Source organism: Manis javanica, chromosome 16, assembly GCF_040802235.1.
Source record: "Manis javanica isolate MJ-LG chromosome 16, MJ_LKY, whole genome shotgun sequence".
Lineage (NCBI taxonomy): Eukaryota > Metazoa > Chordata > Mammalia > Pholidota > Manidae > Manis > Manis javanica.
This window is the reverse complement of record NC_133171.1, coordinates 63,237,075-63,256,677: the sequence shown is the minus strand read 5'-3', so window position 1 is coordinate 63,256,677 and position 19,603 is coordinate 63,237,075. Positions and strand designations below refer to the sequence as shown.

The 19,603-nt window shown below is 46.9% G+C and overlaps 1 protein-coding gene across 1 annotated transcript; it reads left to right on the top strand.

Annotated features, from left to right (window-relative positions):
- Positions 1-4,722: 4,722 nt before the first annotated feature.
- Positions 4,723-6,953, top strand: LOC140846727 (uncharacterized). Its single transcript, XM_073224317.1, has 2 exons — positions 4,723-6,067; positions 6,817-6,953. Exons 1-2 carry the CDS (start codon positions 4,723-4,725, stop codon positions 6,819-6,821), a joined length of 1,350 nt encoding a protein of 449 aa, XP_073080418.1. The 3' UTR covers positions 6,822-6,953.
- The last annotated feature ends 12,650 nt before the right edge of the window (positions 6,954-19,603 follow it).

Below are 19,603 nucleotides of genomic sequence, written 5' to 3'. Positions count from 1 at the left end.
AACAAACATTCCATGATTGGAATGGTCAAAGGAAAGTGGGGAAATGTAGAATCTAAGCATTAGTAAGATTAGTAAATTAACATAAGCATAGCCATCTTAGAAACCTAGAAACCATTTTCTGAGAGTGTGACTCAGAGAAAAAAAAAAAAAAAAAAAAAAACCCTGGGCCTGGGTAAGGCCTTGAAAAACAAGTTAATCATGAGCACCGGGTGGTGGGCAGCTGTGACCCTTGGTCAGCTAACCTTGGTCAGTAAATCTTACATACCAAGCTTATCGTGCAGAACCTCCCTAACCATTGAGGAGTAGTCTTACCCTGCCCTTGCTTAACCCCAGGATATATGTCTTGCAAAAATAATGTATAGTTATAGAAAATTGCTATGAGTTAAGTGCTTTGAAATTGCTATATAAAACCTTGGCTCAGAGTGCTCGGGGTCCTTGTTGAGACCCGCTGCGTCGGGGCTGACTTGGACCCCAACTAGTTGGCTGAATAAAGACTTTGCTTGAATTTACATCTCTATGCCTGTGTAGTTTGTTCTCTGGGGAAGCCTCGGAAGCCTGCACCCTAACATTTGGGGGCTCGTCCGGGATTCGAGCGGCTTCCCTGAGAACAAAGGACAGCTGGAGGCAAGGTCTAATTGTCCGGACGGGGCAGTGTAATTCGAGGGTCGCCCCCTCGTGTCTGCATAAATCCATTATAAAGCGGGAGTCGCCATCCTGTGTATGGTCTCGGGTTAGTAGTCCCGAGTGAGGAAGTCCGGGCTGGTAGTCCCGGCCCCCAGGTTAGTGACCCTGGGTAAAAGTCCAGGTAACCAATCCTGGCCCTAGGGTCCGAGTGACTCGGCCTTAGGAAGGCAAATCCGATCGGCAGAAAACTGGCACCCGAGGAGGAAAAGATCGAGCTCGTCACCCTGCGGCAGTCCGAGTGGACGCCCTTCGGGAGAATTACGAGAGTTTTTGAGGACCCTGAAAGTGGTGAGTGTGGTGCGCACCAGAGTGAGAGAAGGACCGGTCCGAACGAGTGCGATCAGATGTGGTGTGTATGTTTGGTGTTATCATTGATTGTTTTACTGTGTTTTGGTTTTGGTTTATATTTCTTTTTGCACTTCTCATTTTAAGTTTCCTTGTTCTAAGGTTCTCCTGCTCTCTCCGTTCCTCCTTTCTGCCACTATATCATTCCCCGCGGGCACGGGTCGGGCAATTAAGAGCCATTAGGGTGCCCGCCGCTAGAAGACTCCCGTGACAGGATAAGGGGGTCACAGCCGCGAATCCCAGATAAATTCGCGTCCCCCGCGGAAGAAAAACTGTGCAACGACAGGCACTCGTTCACAAGCACATACAACAGTCATTTTGTTTGTCTGTTCCTCCTTTCTGCCACTACATCATTTCCTGCGGGCACGGGTCGGGCAATTAAGAGCCATTAGGGCGCCCGCCGCTAGAAGACTCCCGTGACAGGATAAGGGGGTCACAGCCGCGAATCCCAGATAAATTCGCGTCCCCCGCGGAAGAAAAACTGTGCAACGACAGGCACTCGTTTATAAGCACATACAACAGTCATTTTGTTTGAAGTGGCATCTTCATCCTTCGCCTTTGTCTCCCTCATATTCTTTTTTCTTCTTCTTTCTCACCATGGGTCAGACTCAGGCTACTCCTAAGAGTCTGATCCTCTCCCATTTCCCCAAGGTCAAGGAACAGGCCTTAAGTATGAGCCTTGGCATCAAGAAGGGTAAGCTCGACACCTTTTGCTCAGTCAAGTGGCCTTCCTTCGGAGTAGGCTGGCCGGCCCAGGGGTCTCTTTCTTTGGACCTTATTGGCAAGATCAAAGCCATTATCTCCCGGCCAGGTCCTGAGGGCCACCCTGACCAACTTCCCTATATTCTTGTCTGGGAAAATTTGGCCGAGAATCCCCCTTCCTGGTTGGAGCCCTTTTTGGTGGAGAAACCTCATACTGACCCACAAAAGACCTCCGTCCTAGTTGCCCAGGAAAAATCAAAGCCCTCTGATCGCAGGGCCAGAAATCCTGTGCGCCCAAGTGCGCCGCCTGTCCTCCCCGACAGTTCTCCTCTTTACCCCCTCCCGCCGATTGAGCAGCCACCCCCGTATGCAGAGGAGAGGGGTGAAGCTGCTGGGGGGATAGAAAATGCGGCTAGGGAACCCAGCGGGAACCAGGCGGCTGCAGCTTCCCCAGATTCTTCAGCAGAGGGAGGCGGGAGGCCGGAAAGAGCTTCCTCACACTCCCCCGCCCTGGCCCCACGCTGGGCGCCAGGTAGAACTGGAGGAATGCAGCTAAGGTCTAGAGGGGCCAGGGAACAAGAAGGGGAGGCTCCCTCCTCCACCTCAGAAGGAGCAGTGCCAGTTCTGCCTGTGCGTGCCATCGGTACCGGCATTGCTCAGCAATATCAATATTGGCCCTTTTCATCTAGTGACCTTTATAATTGGAGGACTCAGAATCCTCCCTTCTCAGAGGACCCCAAGTGTCTTATAGGTTTAGTGGAGTCCATTATGTTTACCCATCGTCCCACATGGGACGACTGCCAGCAATTACTCCGTACTCTCTTCACAACTGAAGAACGAGAGCGTATCCTCAATGAAGCCAGGAAAAATGTCCTCGGAGAAAATGGAAGACCCACTACCCTCCAGCCCATCATCGACGAGGCGTTCCCACTTACGCGCCCAGATTGGGACTTCGGAACTGCAGAAGGTAGGGAGCGTCTCCGGGTCTACCGCCAGACTCTGATGACCGGTCTCCGGGCGGCCGCCAGACGGCCCACTAACTTGGCTAAGGTAAAAACTATTGTTCAGGGGGAAATGGAAAGCCCAGCCGCGTATCTGGAAAGGCTGTTTGATGCTTACCGGCAGTATACCCCCATAAACCCGGAAGCAGAGGAACATAGGTCAGCTGTAGTCCTCTCATTCATTAACCAGGCAGCCCCCAATATCCGGAGAAAACTCCACAAGCAGGAGGACCTAGGGGAGATCTCTATTAGAGAGCTGCTGCAGCAGGCAGAGAAGGTCTTCAATGCTAGAGAAACTCCGGAAGATAGAGAAGAAAGGCTGAGGAAAGAGAAATGGGTAATGCAGGAGAAAAATAGGAAGGAAGACAGGGAATTTCAGAAAAGGGAGAACAAGAAGCAGAGGGAAGAGATGGCCAGGATATTCCTGGCCGGAGTGAAGGAAGGCCCTAGGCCACCTCAAGGAACAGGACCCCGTCAATCCCGACTAGGACAAGATCAGTGCGCCCTGTGTAAGAAATATGGACATTGGAAGAGGGAGTGCCCCCAAAGGAGGGAACAAGGGAGAGGGAACCCTGTTAAGACCCTGCACCTAGGAGAGGAGGATTGACAGAGACGGGGCTCGGCACCCCTCCCCGAGTCCTGGGTAACCCTGTGCATGGAGGGGACTCCCATTGGGTTTATGGTAGATACTGGGGCACAGTATTCAGTTCTCAACCAGGCCCACGGCCCCCTAAACCCAGGACGCACAAGTATAGTCCAGGGAGCGACAGGGTCCAGGAAATGTGCCTGGACTACTAACAGAAAAGTGGACCTAGGAAGGCATCAGGTCTCTCACTCATTCCTGGTCGTACCCGAAAGCCCCGCACCGTTGCTGGGCAGAGACTTATTAACCAAGGTCGGGGCTCGCATTCATTTTGAACCTGAAGGGATAAAAATCATGGACAAAGAAGGGCAGCCCCTACAACCGGCGCATGTGTTAACTCTTTCCCTGGCCGATGAACATCGTCTGTTTCAGGCGGATCAAGAAAAGGGGGGCCAGGGAGAGATAGACTCTTGGGTACGGAAGTTCCCTTCCGCATGGGCTGAGACCAGAGGAATTGGTCTCGCTAAACACCTATCCCCGGTTGTTGTTCAACTCAAAGCCGCAGCTCTACCCATCCGGGTCCGGCAATATCCAATGCCAGAAGAGGCTAGGAAAGGGATAGCACCCCATATCCATAGACTGTTAGAGACAGGAATCCTTAAGACCTGCCAATCTGCATGGAATACGCCTCTGCTTCCAGTGAGGAAGCCTGGCAGTAAAGATTATAGGCCAGTGCAAGACTTGCGGAAAGTCAATGAGAGGGTAGAAGACATCCATCCTACAGTGCCTAACCCTTACACCTTACTCAGCCACCTGCCACCCACGCATGTGTGGTATACTACTCTGGACCTGAAAGATGCCTTCTTTAGTATTCCACTCTCTGAAGTTAGTCAGCCTTTGTTTGCCTTTGAGTGGCAAGAGCCAGGGGGAGGAAGAAAAGGGCAGCTTACCTGGAATAGACTGCCTCAGGGCTTCAAGAACTCTCCCACCTTATTCAATGAAGCCCTAAGCCAGGACTTGGAGCCCTTTCGCAGGAGCCACCCCCACGTGACGTTGTTGCAGTATGTAGATGACCTGTTGCTGGCCACAGAAACCCGTGAAGAATGCGAAGAAGCCACGGGGAACTTGCTGGCTGAACTAGGTGAACTGGGATATCGAGCCAGCGCCAAGAAAGCCCACATCTGTCAGAGGTCAGTAGTCTACTTGGGGTACACAGTATCTAATGGGGCCAGGTGGCTAACACAGGCCATGAAGCAAACTGTCCTGGCTATCCCCATCCCTTCCTCACCCCGGGGATTGAGAGAATTTCTTGGCTCAGCCGGGTTTTGCAGGCTCTGGATTCCAGGGTACGCAGAAATAGCCCGACCACTATATGAAGCAACCAAAGAAGGGCCGGGCTGGCAATGGATGCAGGAACAACAAGAGGCGTTTGACAGATTAAAAGAAGCTCTCCTCCGGGCCCCCACCCTATCTCTGCCAGACCCAGAAAAACCCTTTATCCTGTTTGTAGATGAAAAGAAGGGAGTAGCTAAAGGAGTTCTGGCTCAGCAGCTGGGCCCGTGGAAGAGACCTGTGGCTTATTTGTCCAAGCGGCTAGACCCAGTGGCCTCCGGGTGGCCACCTTGTCTGCGTATCCTAGCAGCCATCGCTCTACTGGTAAAAGAGGCAGACAAGCTGACTTTTGGCCAAAATCTGAGAATAACAGCCCCACATACCGTGGAGGGGATCCTCAAGCATCCTCCAGGCAAATGGATGACGAACGCAAGACTCACCCACTATCAAGGGCTCCTACTAGATTCTCCCCGAATCACCTTTTCTGACCCGGTAACCCTAAATCCTGCCACCCTTCTGCCGGACCCAGATCTGACGACCCCCATCCATGACTGTAGAGATATCCTTTCCGAAATTATCCAGGTGCGAGCAGACCTGAAAGACACACCGTTACTGAACTGTGAGCTAAATTGGTATACTGATGGGAGCAGCTTTGTGCAGGAGGGGGTCAGGAGAGCAGGGGCAGCAGTAGTAACCCACGATGGGGAAGTTGTCTGGAGCACAGCTCTGCCCCCTGGCACCTCAGCACAGAAGGCGGAACTTATTGCTCTCGCTGAGGCCCTGGAAAGAGCAGAAGGAAAGCGGGCCAACATTTACACAGATAGCAGATACGCCTTTGGCACTGTCCATATCCATGGTGCCATCTACCGAGAAAGAGGATTCCGTTCCGCGGAAGGGAAGGGACTGAGGAATCTGCAAGAAGTCCAAAGACTATTAGCTGCTGTCGAAAAACCTAAAGCAGTAGCAGTTATACATGTACCGGGCCACCAATCAAAGAAGACACCCGAGGCCATCGGCAACAGCCATGCAGATGCAGAAGCTAAAAGGGCAGCCCTCTCGGACTCTCTTGTGCTTGCGGCCCTCGAAATACCCATACCTGAACTGCCCGCACTGCCGCCCAAACCTGAGTATTCCCCTCAAGATCTTGAGTGGATTAGGAAACAAGTCCCGGGGGAAGTGTTTGGAGAGGGACATTGGGGTAGGGACCAGGAGGGTAGATTGATCTTGCCAGAAGCATTAGGACAGTACCTGCTTGCTAATCTGCATAAGTCCACCCATCTAGGTGGAAAAAAACTGCTCAGCCTTTTCCAGTCTGCGCAGTTGGTGTTTCCCCACCAGAATGAGGTGACTCGCCAGATCATGAAAGAATGCAGTAGCTGTGCAATGCTAAGACCAGCCCCAAGAGGGCTGCACCCAGCAGGTACCCGGGAAAGGGGGAGGGCTCCAGGGAGGAATTGGGAAATAGACTTCACCGAAATAAAACCAGGGAAGTATGGATACAGGTATTTGCTAGTTATGGTAGATACTTTTTCTGGGTGGGTGGAGGCCTTTCCAACCAAGCATGAGACTAGCCAGGTAGTAGCAAAAAGATTAATTGAAGAAATCATCCCCAGATATGGGGTCCCTGAAGCAATAGGTTCCGATAACGGCCCGGCTTTCATTAGCAAAGTCCTGCAAGGACTAGCCCTAGCTTTGGGAGTAGATTGGAAGTTACATTGTGCTTATAACCCACAAAGCTCTGGGCAGGTAGAGAGAATGAATCGGACCTTGAAAGAGACCCTTTCTAAATTGGTATTGGAGACTGGTGGGGACTGGGTGACTCTCCTTCCCTTAGCCATCTTCCGCGCTCGGAACTCCCCCTATGTACATGGTTTAACTCCATTTGAGATAATGTATGGGGCCCCTCCACCTATAACTCGACGAGTGCAGCTTCCCGATGCAGAGGACCCGGCCCCTGACTATCTGAATGTGTTGCAAGTTCTTGCTAAAGTGCAGCAAGAAATCTGGCCCCTGATCAGAGCATATTATGAGGGCGGGAAAATTCCGAGCCCGGAACATGGCATAGTCCCAGGGGATATAGTATGGGTCAAAAGACATCAAGTGAAGACTCTCGAGCCCAGGTGGAAAGGACCTTATGTTGTATTGTTTACCACCCCCACTGCTCTCAAGGTTGATGGTATCGCTCCCTGGGTACACCACACCCACGTTCGAAAAGTCCTGCCTCATAAAGACCCAGGGGCCTGTAAGGAAAAGTGGAAGGTGCAGCAGCATCCTGCCAATCCCCTAAAACTACACTTAAGCCGAAGATGAAAGAGATCCTGCTAATAAGCTCCTTAGTATGGATCTTCACGAGAGCCACATCTGTGGGGATCAGAGGCACCAACCCCCATCAACCAAGGAACCTGACCTGGATGCTGATTGATAGTGACAATGGGGAAGTCATCAACTCCACACAACACAGTGCGCCAATCGGAACCTGGTGGCCTGACCTGTATTTCTGCTTTCGACAGATCAACCCCGTTTACCGATCCATCCCTCCAAATTTGGCTCGCTCCCATGGGTTTTATGCTTGCCCAGGAACAGGTAAAGGAAGGCACTGTGGGGGGGGGCATGACTTCTTTTGTGCCAGCTGGGACTGTGTAACCTCGAACGATGGGGATTGGAGATGGACAGTTACAAAAATCGATTCTGTCAAATTTACTTATGTCAACAAGGGCATCCCTCGTCACCAGCCTATGACCCTTTACAAAACCAAGGCTTGTGACAAAACGGACCAGGATTGGGTAAGAGTTCAATTCACCGAGACAGGCAAAAACACTGAGGTATCGCGCTGGATAAATGGACTAGCGTGGGGAATAGTGTATTATAAATATGGGGGGCATGCTGGCTCGACCCTCATCATTAAATTAACCGTGTCAACTCCCACCGCTGCCGTAGGTCCCAACTCGGTTATAAATCCCCAGAAACCTTCAATCCAGGACAAGGGCCTGAGCAAAAAGGATGAGAAAATGCCGACCAGAACGCTTGCTCCAGAGCCCACAAGAGGACCGAGTCCATCGACCTCTAGGTTATGGGCCCAGCACACCCCCTCCGGGTTAGATAATCCCATGTGGGAAATGGTGCAGGCAGTTGTAGAGACTCTTAACCACACCACTTCCTCCCTCACCGATCCCTGTTGGCTATGCTACCCAGGTTCACCCCCCTTCTATGAGGCAATTGGGATAAATGGCTCCTACACTATCAACAACTCCCATCCCACTTACTGGGACGGGAGACCGTGGGGACTTACAATCCCTCAAGTCTCAGTCATTGGTACGTGTGTAGGCACAGTCCCGACGACCCAGAGCCAGTTATGCTCCTCCTATAATAACACTACGTGGGAGCAGGGAAAGTGGATTATACCCTCCTCGGGCTGGTGGCTCTGCTCAAAGACAGGCCTCACTCCGGCCCTATCCACCTCTGTGTTCAATGCTAACAGTGAGTTTTGTGTGCTGGTGGCCCTTCTACCTCGCCTAATGTATCATTCTCATGAATCTCTCCTTTCTTATTGGGAAGAAAGGCTGAGCCCCCACCGGAGCAAGAGGGAGGTTGTTACCGCCCTGACCATTGGAACCCTCTTCACCCTAGGGATGGCAGGGGCAAGCACGGGGGTTGCAGCCCTTGTAACTCGAGAAAAGGGGCTCACAGCCCTGAGGCTGGCAATCGACAGAGACCTAGAACAACTCCGACAGACAATATCAGACCTAGAGCAATCCCTCACCTCCTTGTCCGAGGTGGTCCTACAGAACCGAAGAGGCCTGGACCTCTTGTTCTTAAAGGAAGGTGGGTTATGCGCAGCCTTAAGAGAAGAGTGCTGTTTCTATGTAGACAAAACAGGTGCAGTCAGAGATTCCTTGGCCAAACTGAAAAAAGATTTAGAGAAGAGGCGTAAAGAATATGAAAGTAGCGAAGGCTGGTTTGAGTCTTGGTTCAAATACAAGCCTTGGTTTGCTACCCTTCTCTCCGCCGCTGCGGGGCCGCTCGTTATCCTGCTGTTGCTGTTTACGATTGGCCCGTGCATAATTAACAGGCTTGTTAAGTTTGTGCAGGAAAGAATTGACACTGTCCAACTCTTAGTCCTTCGTCAAAGGTATCAGGACCCAGATGCCGCTGTGGAAGATTCCACAGTCTAATCAAGAAAAGGGGGGAAATGTAAAGGAGTGCAGAGAGCATTAAGAGTCAGGAAAAAGAACTAATAAAACTTAGCTAAACCTTAACAGCAGACCATTCCGGAATAGTAAGAGATTCAATGTCTAAACTTAGAGAGAGACCAGATCAAAGGAAGAGAGAGCGAGAGGCCTGCCAAGGGCTATTTGAATCCTAGTTTACTAAATCCCCATGGTTTACAACCCTGATATCCACCCTGGCAGGGCCCTTGCTTATTTTTATACTGCTTCTCACTTTAGGTCCCTGTATCTTAAACCGGCTAATAGCCTTTGTTAGGGAAAGAGTGAGTGCTGTTCAGGTGCTAATGCTGAGACCGCAGTATCATTCACTCACACAGCAGGAAGAAACAAACATTCCATGATTGGAATGGTCAAAGGAAAGTGGGGAAATGTAGAATCTAAGCATTAGTAAGATTAGTAAATTAACATAAGCATAGCCATCTTAGAAACCTAGAAACCATTTTCTGAGAGTGTGACTCAGAGAAAAAAAAAAACAAAAAAAAAAACCCTGGGCCTGGGTAAGGCCTTGAAAAACAAGTTAATCATGAGCACCGGGTGGTGGGCAGCTGTGACCCTTGGTCAGCTAACCTTGGTCAGTAAATCTTACATACCAAGCTTATCGTGCAGAACCTCCCTAACCATTGAGGAGTAGTCTTACCCTGCCCTTGCTTAACCCCAGGATATATGTCTTGCAAGAATAATGTATAGTTATAGAAAATTGCTATGAGTTAAGTGCTTTGAAATTGCTATATAAACCCTTGGCTCAGAGTGCTCGGGGTCCTTGTTGAGACCCGCTGCGTCGGGGCTGACTTGGACCCCAACTAGTTGGCTGAATAAAGACTTTGCTTGAATTTACATCTCTATGCCTGTGTAGTTTGTTCTCTGGGGAAGCCTCGGAAGCCTGCACCCTAACAATTCAGGAACCAGCTAGCTGGGGTCCAAGTTAGCCCGACGCAGAGGGTCTCAACAAGGACCCTGAACACACAAAGCCAGAAGTTTTTATAGCATTTTCAAAGGGGCAGCTTTTTCCACAGCCACAATACTGTGTTTTTCCATAGACACATAAATCTTCTGCTGACGCCACATCCTGGGGGTCTGGTTAGATAAAATCACTTTCGGAATGTTTAGGGTGGTTCTAGCAAGATAACCTTGGTACGTATGATTAACTGATTTAAGGTTAGCTAACTAAAGGTCACTACAATTAACACTGGCTGACTAACTTGTTTTTCAAGGTTCTAATAATTTTCCTCCTTCTAGGTTAGAGGGTGGTGTTTAAGCCTTTAAGATGGCTGTGCTTATGCTAACTTTTGATTCTCTAGATCCTACAGTAGGGGTCTATGCCCCACCACTCTGCAGCCTTTGGGTGCAGTCTCTCACCCCCTGTGCAATGGGACAGGTGATCATTACTTGGTCAGAGCTGTTCAGGAGATGGACTCTGTAGCCAGCAAAGTGTGGTACAAAGTAGCCAGTTGCTTCTCTATCAGAGTGACCCAGACCTCTGCTCTTTTCCATAGTTGTGACCATGGTCTGGCTGGCAGCAGGAGCAGCAGCAGTGGCAGAAGTGGTAGCCTTATGCTTGGGCCATGGGCCATAGTTGGCGTGGCCAGCAGTGGTGGTAGCACCTCCACTACCACACATATGTAGACACACATCCGTCAGCATGAATGCCACTTCTGCTCATCATTCTAGGGGCAACCCTCCCAAAATTTGCTCCCATTATGACAGATATTGGGTTCAGAGGAATCCTGCCAGCTGCACCAGATCTAAGTCTGGGGAAGAGAAATCCCAGGGCAAAATACTTCTAAAAACTGAAATTGGTCAAAGGGAGAAATAAAGTTTATAATCTGTTTATTGCTTACAAACTGCAATCTGGGGCCTTCTCTCTTTCCTGCTCCAGCAGCAGCAGAACCGGCCCTTCCCCTCACCTCTCAGGTATAGATAAGCCCTCCATTGCCCAGGATATTACCCACTGATGTGGAGATGAACTTCTCTCCACCCCTGAGGAATGATGCAAATGCACTAAAGCCATACTTCTCTCCACTTTTCAGTGCCTGTTGATATGCATATGTACGAAAGCAAGGCAAGATATTCTGGAAATATTATAATTTTACACACATCCAGAAATACATGTAGTTATACACACAGGGACCAAGAGCAGGCCACTCCAAGATGTGCTATTTATGTATCATAGCTAAAAATAATCAAGGTCAAAAGACTCAGAAGATGACCTCCCCTTTCCTAATTTCATAAAAAGGATTTAGATAGAGGAACTGCTCCAGGAGGAGCACTGTCACCATAGGTAACTACTTTATAATATGAATTAGGGGTGGTAGACAGGAAGAAATGTGGCAAAGTATTACATTTCCTGTCTGTGTCCCATTGTTTCTGCATTGACCAGCAAATATTTGTCTTCCAATCATTTACTCTTTCATATTTATGTGAATTGCCTTCCTTCCATGCCCCTTCACAGGATTATATATATACCTCATTGTCCCTACCTGTCTTTGGAATCTCATATCTATGGATTCCCCATATGTACATAATTAAGTTTTGGGTTATTTTCCTCCTGTTAATCCATCTGCAGGGAAAATAGAAGTTCCATGGCCAGGATCCTCATCTGAACCTAATCTACTTGTCCACTGCGTACGTGAAGTGATGTAATACTTAGCCTACTGCACAGGCACATAGGTGCATATCAGATGCAATAAGCCCTTATTTCCTGTGTTGCTATAAAAAGAGTTCCTTCCAGTGCTAGGAGAAAAGCAGAGCCCGGAGCAGAGACAGCACCTGGAATAGAGGTAGATGGGATTCTAGAGCCTGACTTGCCAACATGAGAATAAAGCTTGGTATAAGGGCCTTTTTGCCCCCAATGTTCTGTTGTCATTTTTCAGTCTCACCAAATCCATAATGAACTTGCATGAAGCTGAAACCCCTTCAGCCTGGAGTTACATTTTGGCAAATTCAGCAGTATTCACTACAGATCAAAAAATAAAAAGAACAAGGGGGTACTTTCATGGGCTCCTCTTATGATGGGAAATACTGCAGGAACCCCTTATGGATAAAGAGGAATTTAGGTGTCTCCCAGTGGGCATGTGGACCAAGGTGGCTTTCTTCCTAAGGGAGTAGGTCCCTCCTCTGGAGTGGGGGAAGTGGAGGTGACACCTGTGCATGCCTCCTTGAGATTGGGAAATCCTTAGAGGAACAGAGTGTCTGCAAGGCAGTGAGAACTATGGGCTGGCTATTTCTCACAGTATTTAAAAAAGCCATAAGGGAGAAGAATGAACTCCTGTGAGTAGCATGAGAAGAGGCAGCATGAGAATGCAAGCTGTGAGGTTCTGTGGAAGAGGAAAAAAGAAAAAAAGATTTGTTGGAGAATGAGAAGTCATCACTACAAAGTCCTGAGGAAAAGGTAAAGGCCATAAAGGTGGAGGACATGCCCCTACAGAGAAGGATGAGAATGCCAGCAGCAAGGTATTAAGGAGAATATAAGAGAGCTGTTGAAGACTGAGATAACATTGCTGTGAGGCACTGTGGAAAAGGTAAAAGATGTAGCAGAAGAAGCACTTGGTAGAGCAGTGAGGGAGCTGCCATCAGCTCCAGAAGAGTAGAGGATGCACCAAAGAGAGACAAGGATGTAGGGGTAGTGCTGGAGGCACCAGCCCCTCCTCTATTGAAATACTGCCAGGTAGTAGTTAAGAAAGTTCTCCAGTTCATGGAGCATTCCATGTTCCTCCCCTATACACAGGCAGAGCTGGTGGATTTGGGCTACTGGTTTTGGAAGAAACCGCTGGAGTCCATATAATCTGGCTTTTGTGCCTTTGGGATGGGTAGTACCCTCCTGTCTGGATCAGAGAGAGGAAAGCTTGCTTTCCTGACTACTCATCCTGCCTTGGGGAGGTGACTGTAGAATGCACATCAGACCCCAGGGAATCATGCACTTTTTGAATGACTGGGTGCTGTCCTTCACAATGCATGGCCCAATCAGAGTGCTTACCAGCTTCCCCCACTAGATGACACATGCATGTTGAGCTATAACAGATGTTATGGGAGTGGGGCATGAAAAAAGCCATTTATAATCCAGTGTATCATGGCCCTGATGAGTAGCTGTTTACACGGGAAAGAAGGATATGGTGCTGCAAATGGCTCCCCCTCCCCTCTTTGGGGCACTAGTGGCCATTCTTACCCCTCACTTAGGGCAGCCCATAAATGAGGTTATGTATATTGTGGCAGATTTGGGAGAAGCTGAAGTGATGCTGGAATGGAAGGGAGTGTGGTCTGCTACTGAGAAGAGTTTAAAGGACCCTGTGAAGGTCACAAGGGCCCAGATATAGGCTGATTTGACAAAGGCAGGAGAAGACAAAGAGAAATTCGATGAGAAGTCAATAAAATATTACTGGAGCTGTGGCAACATTTGAAGCTGGAGCAGCAGTTTTGGCCATTGGCTAAACCAAGGACCAAGAAATGGACAAAGCCACAGGTACAGACCATGTGCCTGCAGGACTTTCTGCTAGGGAGTGAGCCAACCTTGCCTGGACTCTCAAAGGAAGATGGTTGGACTATGCTGCTTGACTGTGAGGAGGGTCAATTCTCCCAACTTGGAGGACCAGGTGGGGACTAGAAGCCACAGGTTGAAATATCAATTCATTGGTCCCCAGTGAATGTACAAAGTGTCCTGGCTCTGGTAGACACAGAAGCTGAAGGCAACCCAACAGTTTCCCAGGACCCTGCCATTATAGTTGTATTCTGGGGTAAGGCTAGCAGAGTAAAACAAGCCTGAATCCCCCAGGAATAGGGCATCTATCCCCCAAATAGTATACTGTGTATATATCTCCCATCCCCGAATATATTTTGGGGATAGATATCCTAAAGGGTCTATGGTTGCAGACCACTGCAGGTGAGCCCAGACTGAATATATGTGTGGTGAAGGCAGCTTTGAGGGGATATGCTAAGCACCTGCCAGTAAATTATCTGTGCCTCAGTGGGTGACTAATACTAAGCAATGCATATTACCTGGAAGGCATAAAGAAATTGGAGAAACCCTCCAGGAGATGAAGAAGGTGGGTATTATAAAGCCCACTCATAGCCATTTTAATTTCCTGGTGTGGCCAGTAAAAAAGCCAGATGGCTTCTGGTGTATGACCATGGATTACAGAGAACTGAGTAAAGTCATACTGCCTCGCATTCTGCTGTTCCCTCTATAGCAGCCTTTATGGACACCCTCAGTGATGAACTAGGTACATATCATTATGTTATAGATCTTGTTATTGCCTTCTTTTCCATTGAAATAGAACTGGAAAGTCAGGAACATTTTCCCTTTACATGGGAAGGGTGGCAGTGGACATTCACTGTCCTTCCACAGAGATACATCCACAGTCCCACTATCTGTCACATACTTGTAGCCCAGGATTTGGCAGCATTATATTGATAACATTATGCTCACATTTGATTCTCTTTCAGATCTAGAAGGTGCAGTACCTAGACTGCTGCAACATCTATAGGAGAAAGGATGAGCCATGAACAGCACCAAGATTCAAGGACCTGGTTTCTCAGTCAAATTCTTGGGGATTATTTGGTTGGGTAAGACTAAAGTTATACCAGAAGGAGTGACAGATAAAGTTCAGGCTTTTTCTTCTCTCATGACTGTTACACTATTGCAAAAGGTTTTGGGTCTCTTAGGCTACTGGAGAGTGTTTATCACTCACACGGCCCAAATTCTGAAGCCCTTATACCTTTTGGTATGAAAGGGTGTCAGGTGGGACTGGGATGATACATTTGCATTTGCCTTTGCCACTGATTTTAATGTACCCTAAAAGGCTGAAAGGCTCAAGGCCATACATCACTGAATGTGATAAACCCATCAAGGCCCTGTGAGCTGGAATCTCATGTGACTGAAGATGGTTATGGCTTGGTCTCTGGTAGCAACCTGAATGAACTTGCCAACCTATGGGACTCTGGTCACAACTCTGGAAAAGAGCATAGGTATAGTATACCTTAAAAGAGAAACAATTGGCTGCTGTGTACTATGCCTTGCTAGCTATAAAGCCCATCACTGGAATGGCCCCAACAAAGGTAAAAGCCACCTATCCCATTGTGAGGTGGGTATGAGACTGACCCAAAAGCCATGGAGTGGCATGACACATATACCTACACTGACCAAATGGGGCACGTAACTATAGCAGCATAGTACCCTCTCTACTAGCCCTTTAAGTGGGGAACTCCAATGCTATAGCAGCCAGTGATATACCAGTGAAAGGTAGGAAGAATTTGCTTTAGAGCCATTAGTAGCAAAGAGCTCTTTTCAGGAAGAAAGAGCCCCTATACCTGAAGATGCATGGTACACAGATGGCTCCAGTCATGGGCAGCCCATGAAATGGAGGGCCATAACTTTTTATCCTAAGACTGAGACAATATGGATGGAAGATGGTGAAGGGAAGAGCAGTCAATGGGTAAAGTTGTGGGCAGTATGGCTTATGATCACCTAGGAGCCCTCTTACTAGTTGTTTGTACTGAGAATTGAGCCATCTATCAAGGCTTGACCCTGTGGCTACAGATATGGTACCAGGCCAACAGGTTGTTTGGTCACTGACATCTTTGGGGAAGAGAATTTTGGCAAGACCTATGGACCTCTGATCAGACTAAAACAGTTACAGTATATCATATGAAAGGCCGTTTGCCAATGGCACCCCTAGGAAATGATGAAGCAGATGAATTGGCCCAGATATGTTGGCTAGAAGGAAAACCTGCCTCTGATGTGGCCCAATGGTTACATCAATGATCAATGTTTGTTACATGTAGGGCAGAAGATAATGTAGGCTGTAGTCTATTGGTGGGGACTGCCATTAACCTTTGAAGAATTCAGCCGAGCCCAACAAGAGTGAATTGTATGCTCTAAAAGGGACTTACACCGAGTCTCATAGTAACTTGGGATGACAGCTAAGGGGCTGATACCCCTCATCAGGTGGCAGACAGACTATATTGGACCTCTGTCAGTGTCCTAAGGATATTGATATAGTATAAGTGGTATGGACAGTTACTGGACTTCTGGATGATTTTCCCGTATGTTGTACAGACCAGCAAATGACCAAAGGAGGCCTACTACATCTATTTTCAGCCTGTGGCTGACAGAAGGTAATTGAAAGTGATCAGGGCACCTATTTTACTGGATGTGCACTACAAGAATGGATGCAACAATTAGGGATAAATTGGAAGTTTCATATACCATATAATCCTACTGTGGCAGGCATGATAGAAAGGTGCAATGGTTTGTTAAAATCTGGCCTGAAGTTAGACACCAATAGTCTATGGGGATGGTCAGTCTGCTTTATGGACAATGCTATGTGTTTGAATGAGAAGCCCTGGAAAGGGGGCATTGAGCTCCGTAGATGTGCTAACACACATTGTTGCCTCCCATATACAACTGCCAAGTACAAACCAAGGAGGAATTGTTGAAACTGATGTTCAACCACCAGAATAATTTCAGGCTGCCAGCACCAACTGCACTAAACCCTGGAGACTCTGTTCAGTGGCTATGGCCTAGGACATTTCAACACATGGACCAGCAATGGCTGGCCCTCCTGACACCTTTTGGACAAGGCCTGGAGACTGGCCTCCTGTGTATTCCTGGAGTAACAGCAGCATGGCCCCCACAGATCATGGTAATGTACCCTAAAAGGCTGAAAGGTAAGAGCATCTTACTAATGAGTTTTATTTTATCTTATGGTCAGTGCATGCACCTATGGTAACACTATCATAGACCCCTTGCTAACCCCCACAGGGAGAGGGGTAGAAGTATGGTATACTAGATCCAGATGGGACCCCCTTTTTGCATGCATCCTACCTAATGGACAAGATTTGCCTATGTTGGTGTCATTAAAGCATGTATCTTATCACCCTTAAGGTCTTTGTAGACTGGACATACACCCTAGCAAAAATGGCTGCTTGCTGTGTGTACATGGAGCTCCCTACTGGTTCCACTACTGGCCTCCCATGGGAAGTGCAAGTCATGGACTCATCTGAGTAGAACTGGTTTGTATATGGCTGGAATGACCACTTGGTGGCAACTGATCTCCTCAGGCTTGAGGACAACTATTATTATAATTTTTGTTGTTATCTGTGTGTTGTCGTAGCCTCTCTTGTTATTGTGGGAAGTAGAGCATGCTCTAGCTTTCTTGCACAGAGACCATCATGGAAGATTGAAGGCACATAGATTGTGAGGTGAGAATTCTGGAGGGATGGAGTGTAAGAAAAATGTAAATTCCATGGCCAGGATCCTCACCTAATCCTAACCTACTCACCTACTGTGTATGAGCAACAACGTAATTCTAAGCCTACTGCTCAGGCACATGCTTGCATACCCCTTGGTGATAAGCCCTTATTGCCTATGTTGCTATAAAAAAAGCTCTGCCTTGTGCTAGGAGAAGAGAAGAGCCTGGAGCAGAGACAGATGGGATTCTAGCACTTGATCTGTCACCATGAGAATAAACCTTGGTATAAGCCCCTTTTTACCCTCAATGTTCCATTGTCATTTTTGGGGATTCATTGAATCCAGAGTGAACTTGCCAGGAGCTGAAACCCCCTTTGGCCTGTAGCTACACGATCTCATTTCAATTTGATGCCTAGATCAGCTAGAAGAACCTTGAAGCATAGAGGAAAATTATTCCTCCCCAGCAATGCCATCACATGTATCCTTAGAAAAAGACAGTGGAAGATTTGACTAAAACATACACAGAGGAGGAGATATGAAAATGGAGGCAGAGATGACAAGGATGTGACCACAAGTCAAGGTGTTCTAGCAGCCACTAGAAACTTAAAAAGGGTAAGGAATAGATTTCTTTCCTCTGCTTCCAGAAAAAGTATTACCTCACTGACACATTGATATCAGACTTCTGGTCTCCATGACTGAAAGAATAAATTTCTGTTGTTTTAAATCATCAAATATGTGGTAATTTGTTATGGCACCCCTAGGAAATGAATACAGTTGACTGCTTTATTGTATCCTTTATTTAAATATTCTATCACAAATTTTATTTTCAAGAAGTTATTTTTTATATTTAACCAAATTCTTCTTATATTGTTATTGACACAGCTATAGACTTTCTGGGTCAGAAGGGAATTTACAAGTCATAGTCCAACTTCCCTTCAGTATTTGAAAATCATATCTCCACTGAGTTATTTATGCATTCAAGCCATTCTGTTTATTCCAATGTTGACTTCTATATGTTGAATTAGAGTAGCTTCAACCTAGCTCACTCCTTAAAGACACATCAACTACAAGATTCTTCTACATGACATTTTCCCAAATGCTTGGTTATATCGATCATTTCTCTGGGTCTGCGTTTGTTACTTTGTCATTAACAGAAATTGCTGTGACAAATTATGATTTAACTGTAAGAAACTCCTGAAACAGAATTGAAAGAAAAAAAGCCTTAGGTAGATTATTTAATTCAGTTTCTATTTTATACAGATTTCTGTTTTCCCACATTGCTAGAAGTGTTAAGCTATTTCATCATTTGCATCATAGTATAATGTCAAATTGATTCTTAGACTAGTTAGAAGAATCTCAGTTGTAGGGGAAGTGTCTTCCTCCCCAACAGTCTTTATTAATAATCCACCTTTTGAATGAGGTTTTACAAGCAGACAGGGACAAATAGAATTGCTTTACCATCTTAGTCATTATTGCTCCATATTATACAAAACTATAATGAGAAGTGTTTGCAAATTCTAATCAGAAATTAAGGTATATTATACATATATAACAGTCCTTTACAATATCAGTCTACTATGTCTATAAAAATAGACAGCAGTTAGTTTAGTATTTGTATTCCAAATGAATCTGGAATGGATTCTGGTTATATAGTCTTGCCTGAGGGTTTCAGCTATGGGCAAGTTCACTATGGATTTGAAAAGACCAAAAAATGACAACAGAAAATTGAGGTTAAAAAGGGGCTCATATCAACCTTTATTCTCACAGTGGCAGGTAAAGAGCTAGAATCACATCTGCACTCTCAGTCTTGCTGCTCCTGGCTCAGCCTCTGCCCCAGGTGCTGCCCTTTTTCTTCCCAGTCTCTGCTTTCCTGTCTAGACTCCACTTTCCTGCTTCCCTCTTTTCTGCTCTAGGCTGTGCTCTGCTTTCCAGGCTCTGTGCTTCTGCTTCAGGCTTTGCTCTAGCACTGGGCAGAGCTCTTTATATAGCAACACAGGCAATATGGCTTATCATCAATGGATATACAAGTAGGCACCTGTGCAGTAGGATAAGTATTACATTATTGCATGTTTACAATGGATATCAGATGAGGATCCTTGCCATGGAACTTCCATTTTCATTTTCTCTCTCTCTCTATATATATATATTAAATAATGTATTAAATATTTTAAATTATATATTAATTATATTTAATAGTATATTACATAAAATAATAAATAACAGTGAGGTAGGTCAGGGACATGAGACAAAGACCATGATTAATTTTTCCTGCCTATGATGAAAAATGCTGAGATATGGACAGTATGGTAAGAACAGGAGGGACCCCATCTTAAGGCTAAGATTCCATTTTAAAAAGCGGAGACTTGAGAAGATTCCTAACATATTCTCTAGTAATCAGGCAATAACCCAACAGCCTACCTTAAGGCAGGGCAGACAGTCTTAACCAATATGTCTCCACTGCTTAAGGGTAACCATTATCTTGGAAAAGAACAGGATAAATAAATTCCTCGTGTTGGGTTTATTTAGCAGAATTAGCTGGAGCAGTGAT

What these genes read in the sequence shown, in the direction of transcription:
- LOC140846727 (XM_073224317.1), top strand. Translation starts at nt 4,723, where the DNA reads ATGCAGGAACAACAAGAGGCGTTTGACAGATTAAAAGAAGCTCTCCTC.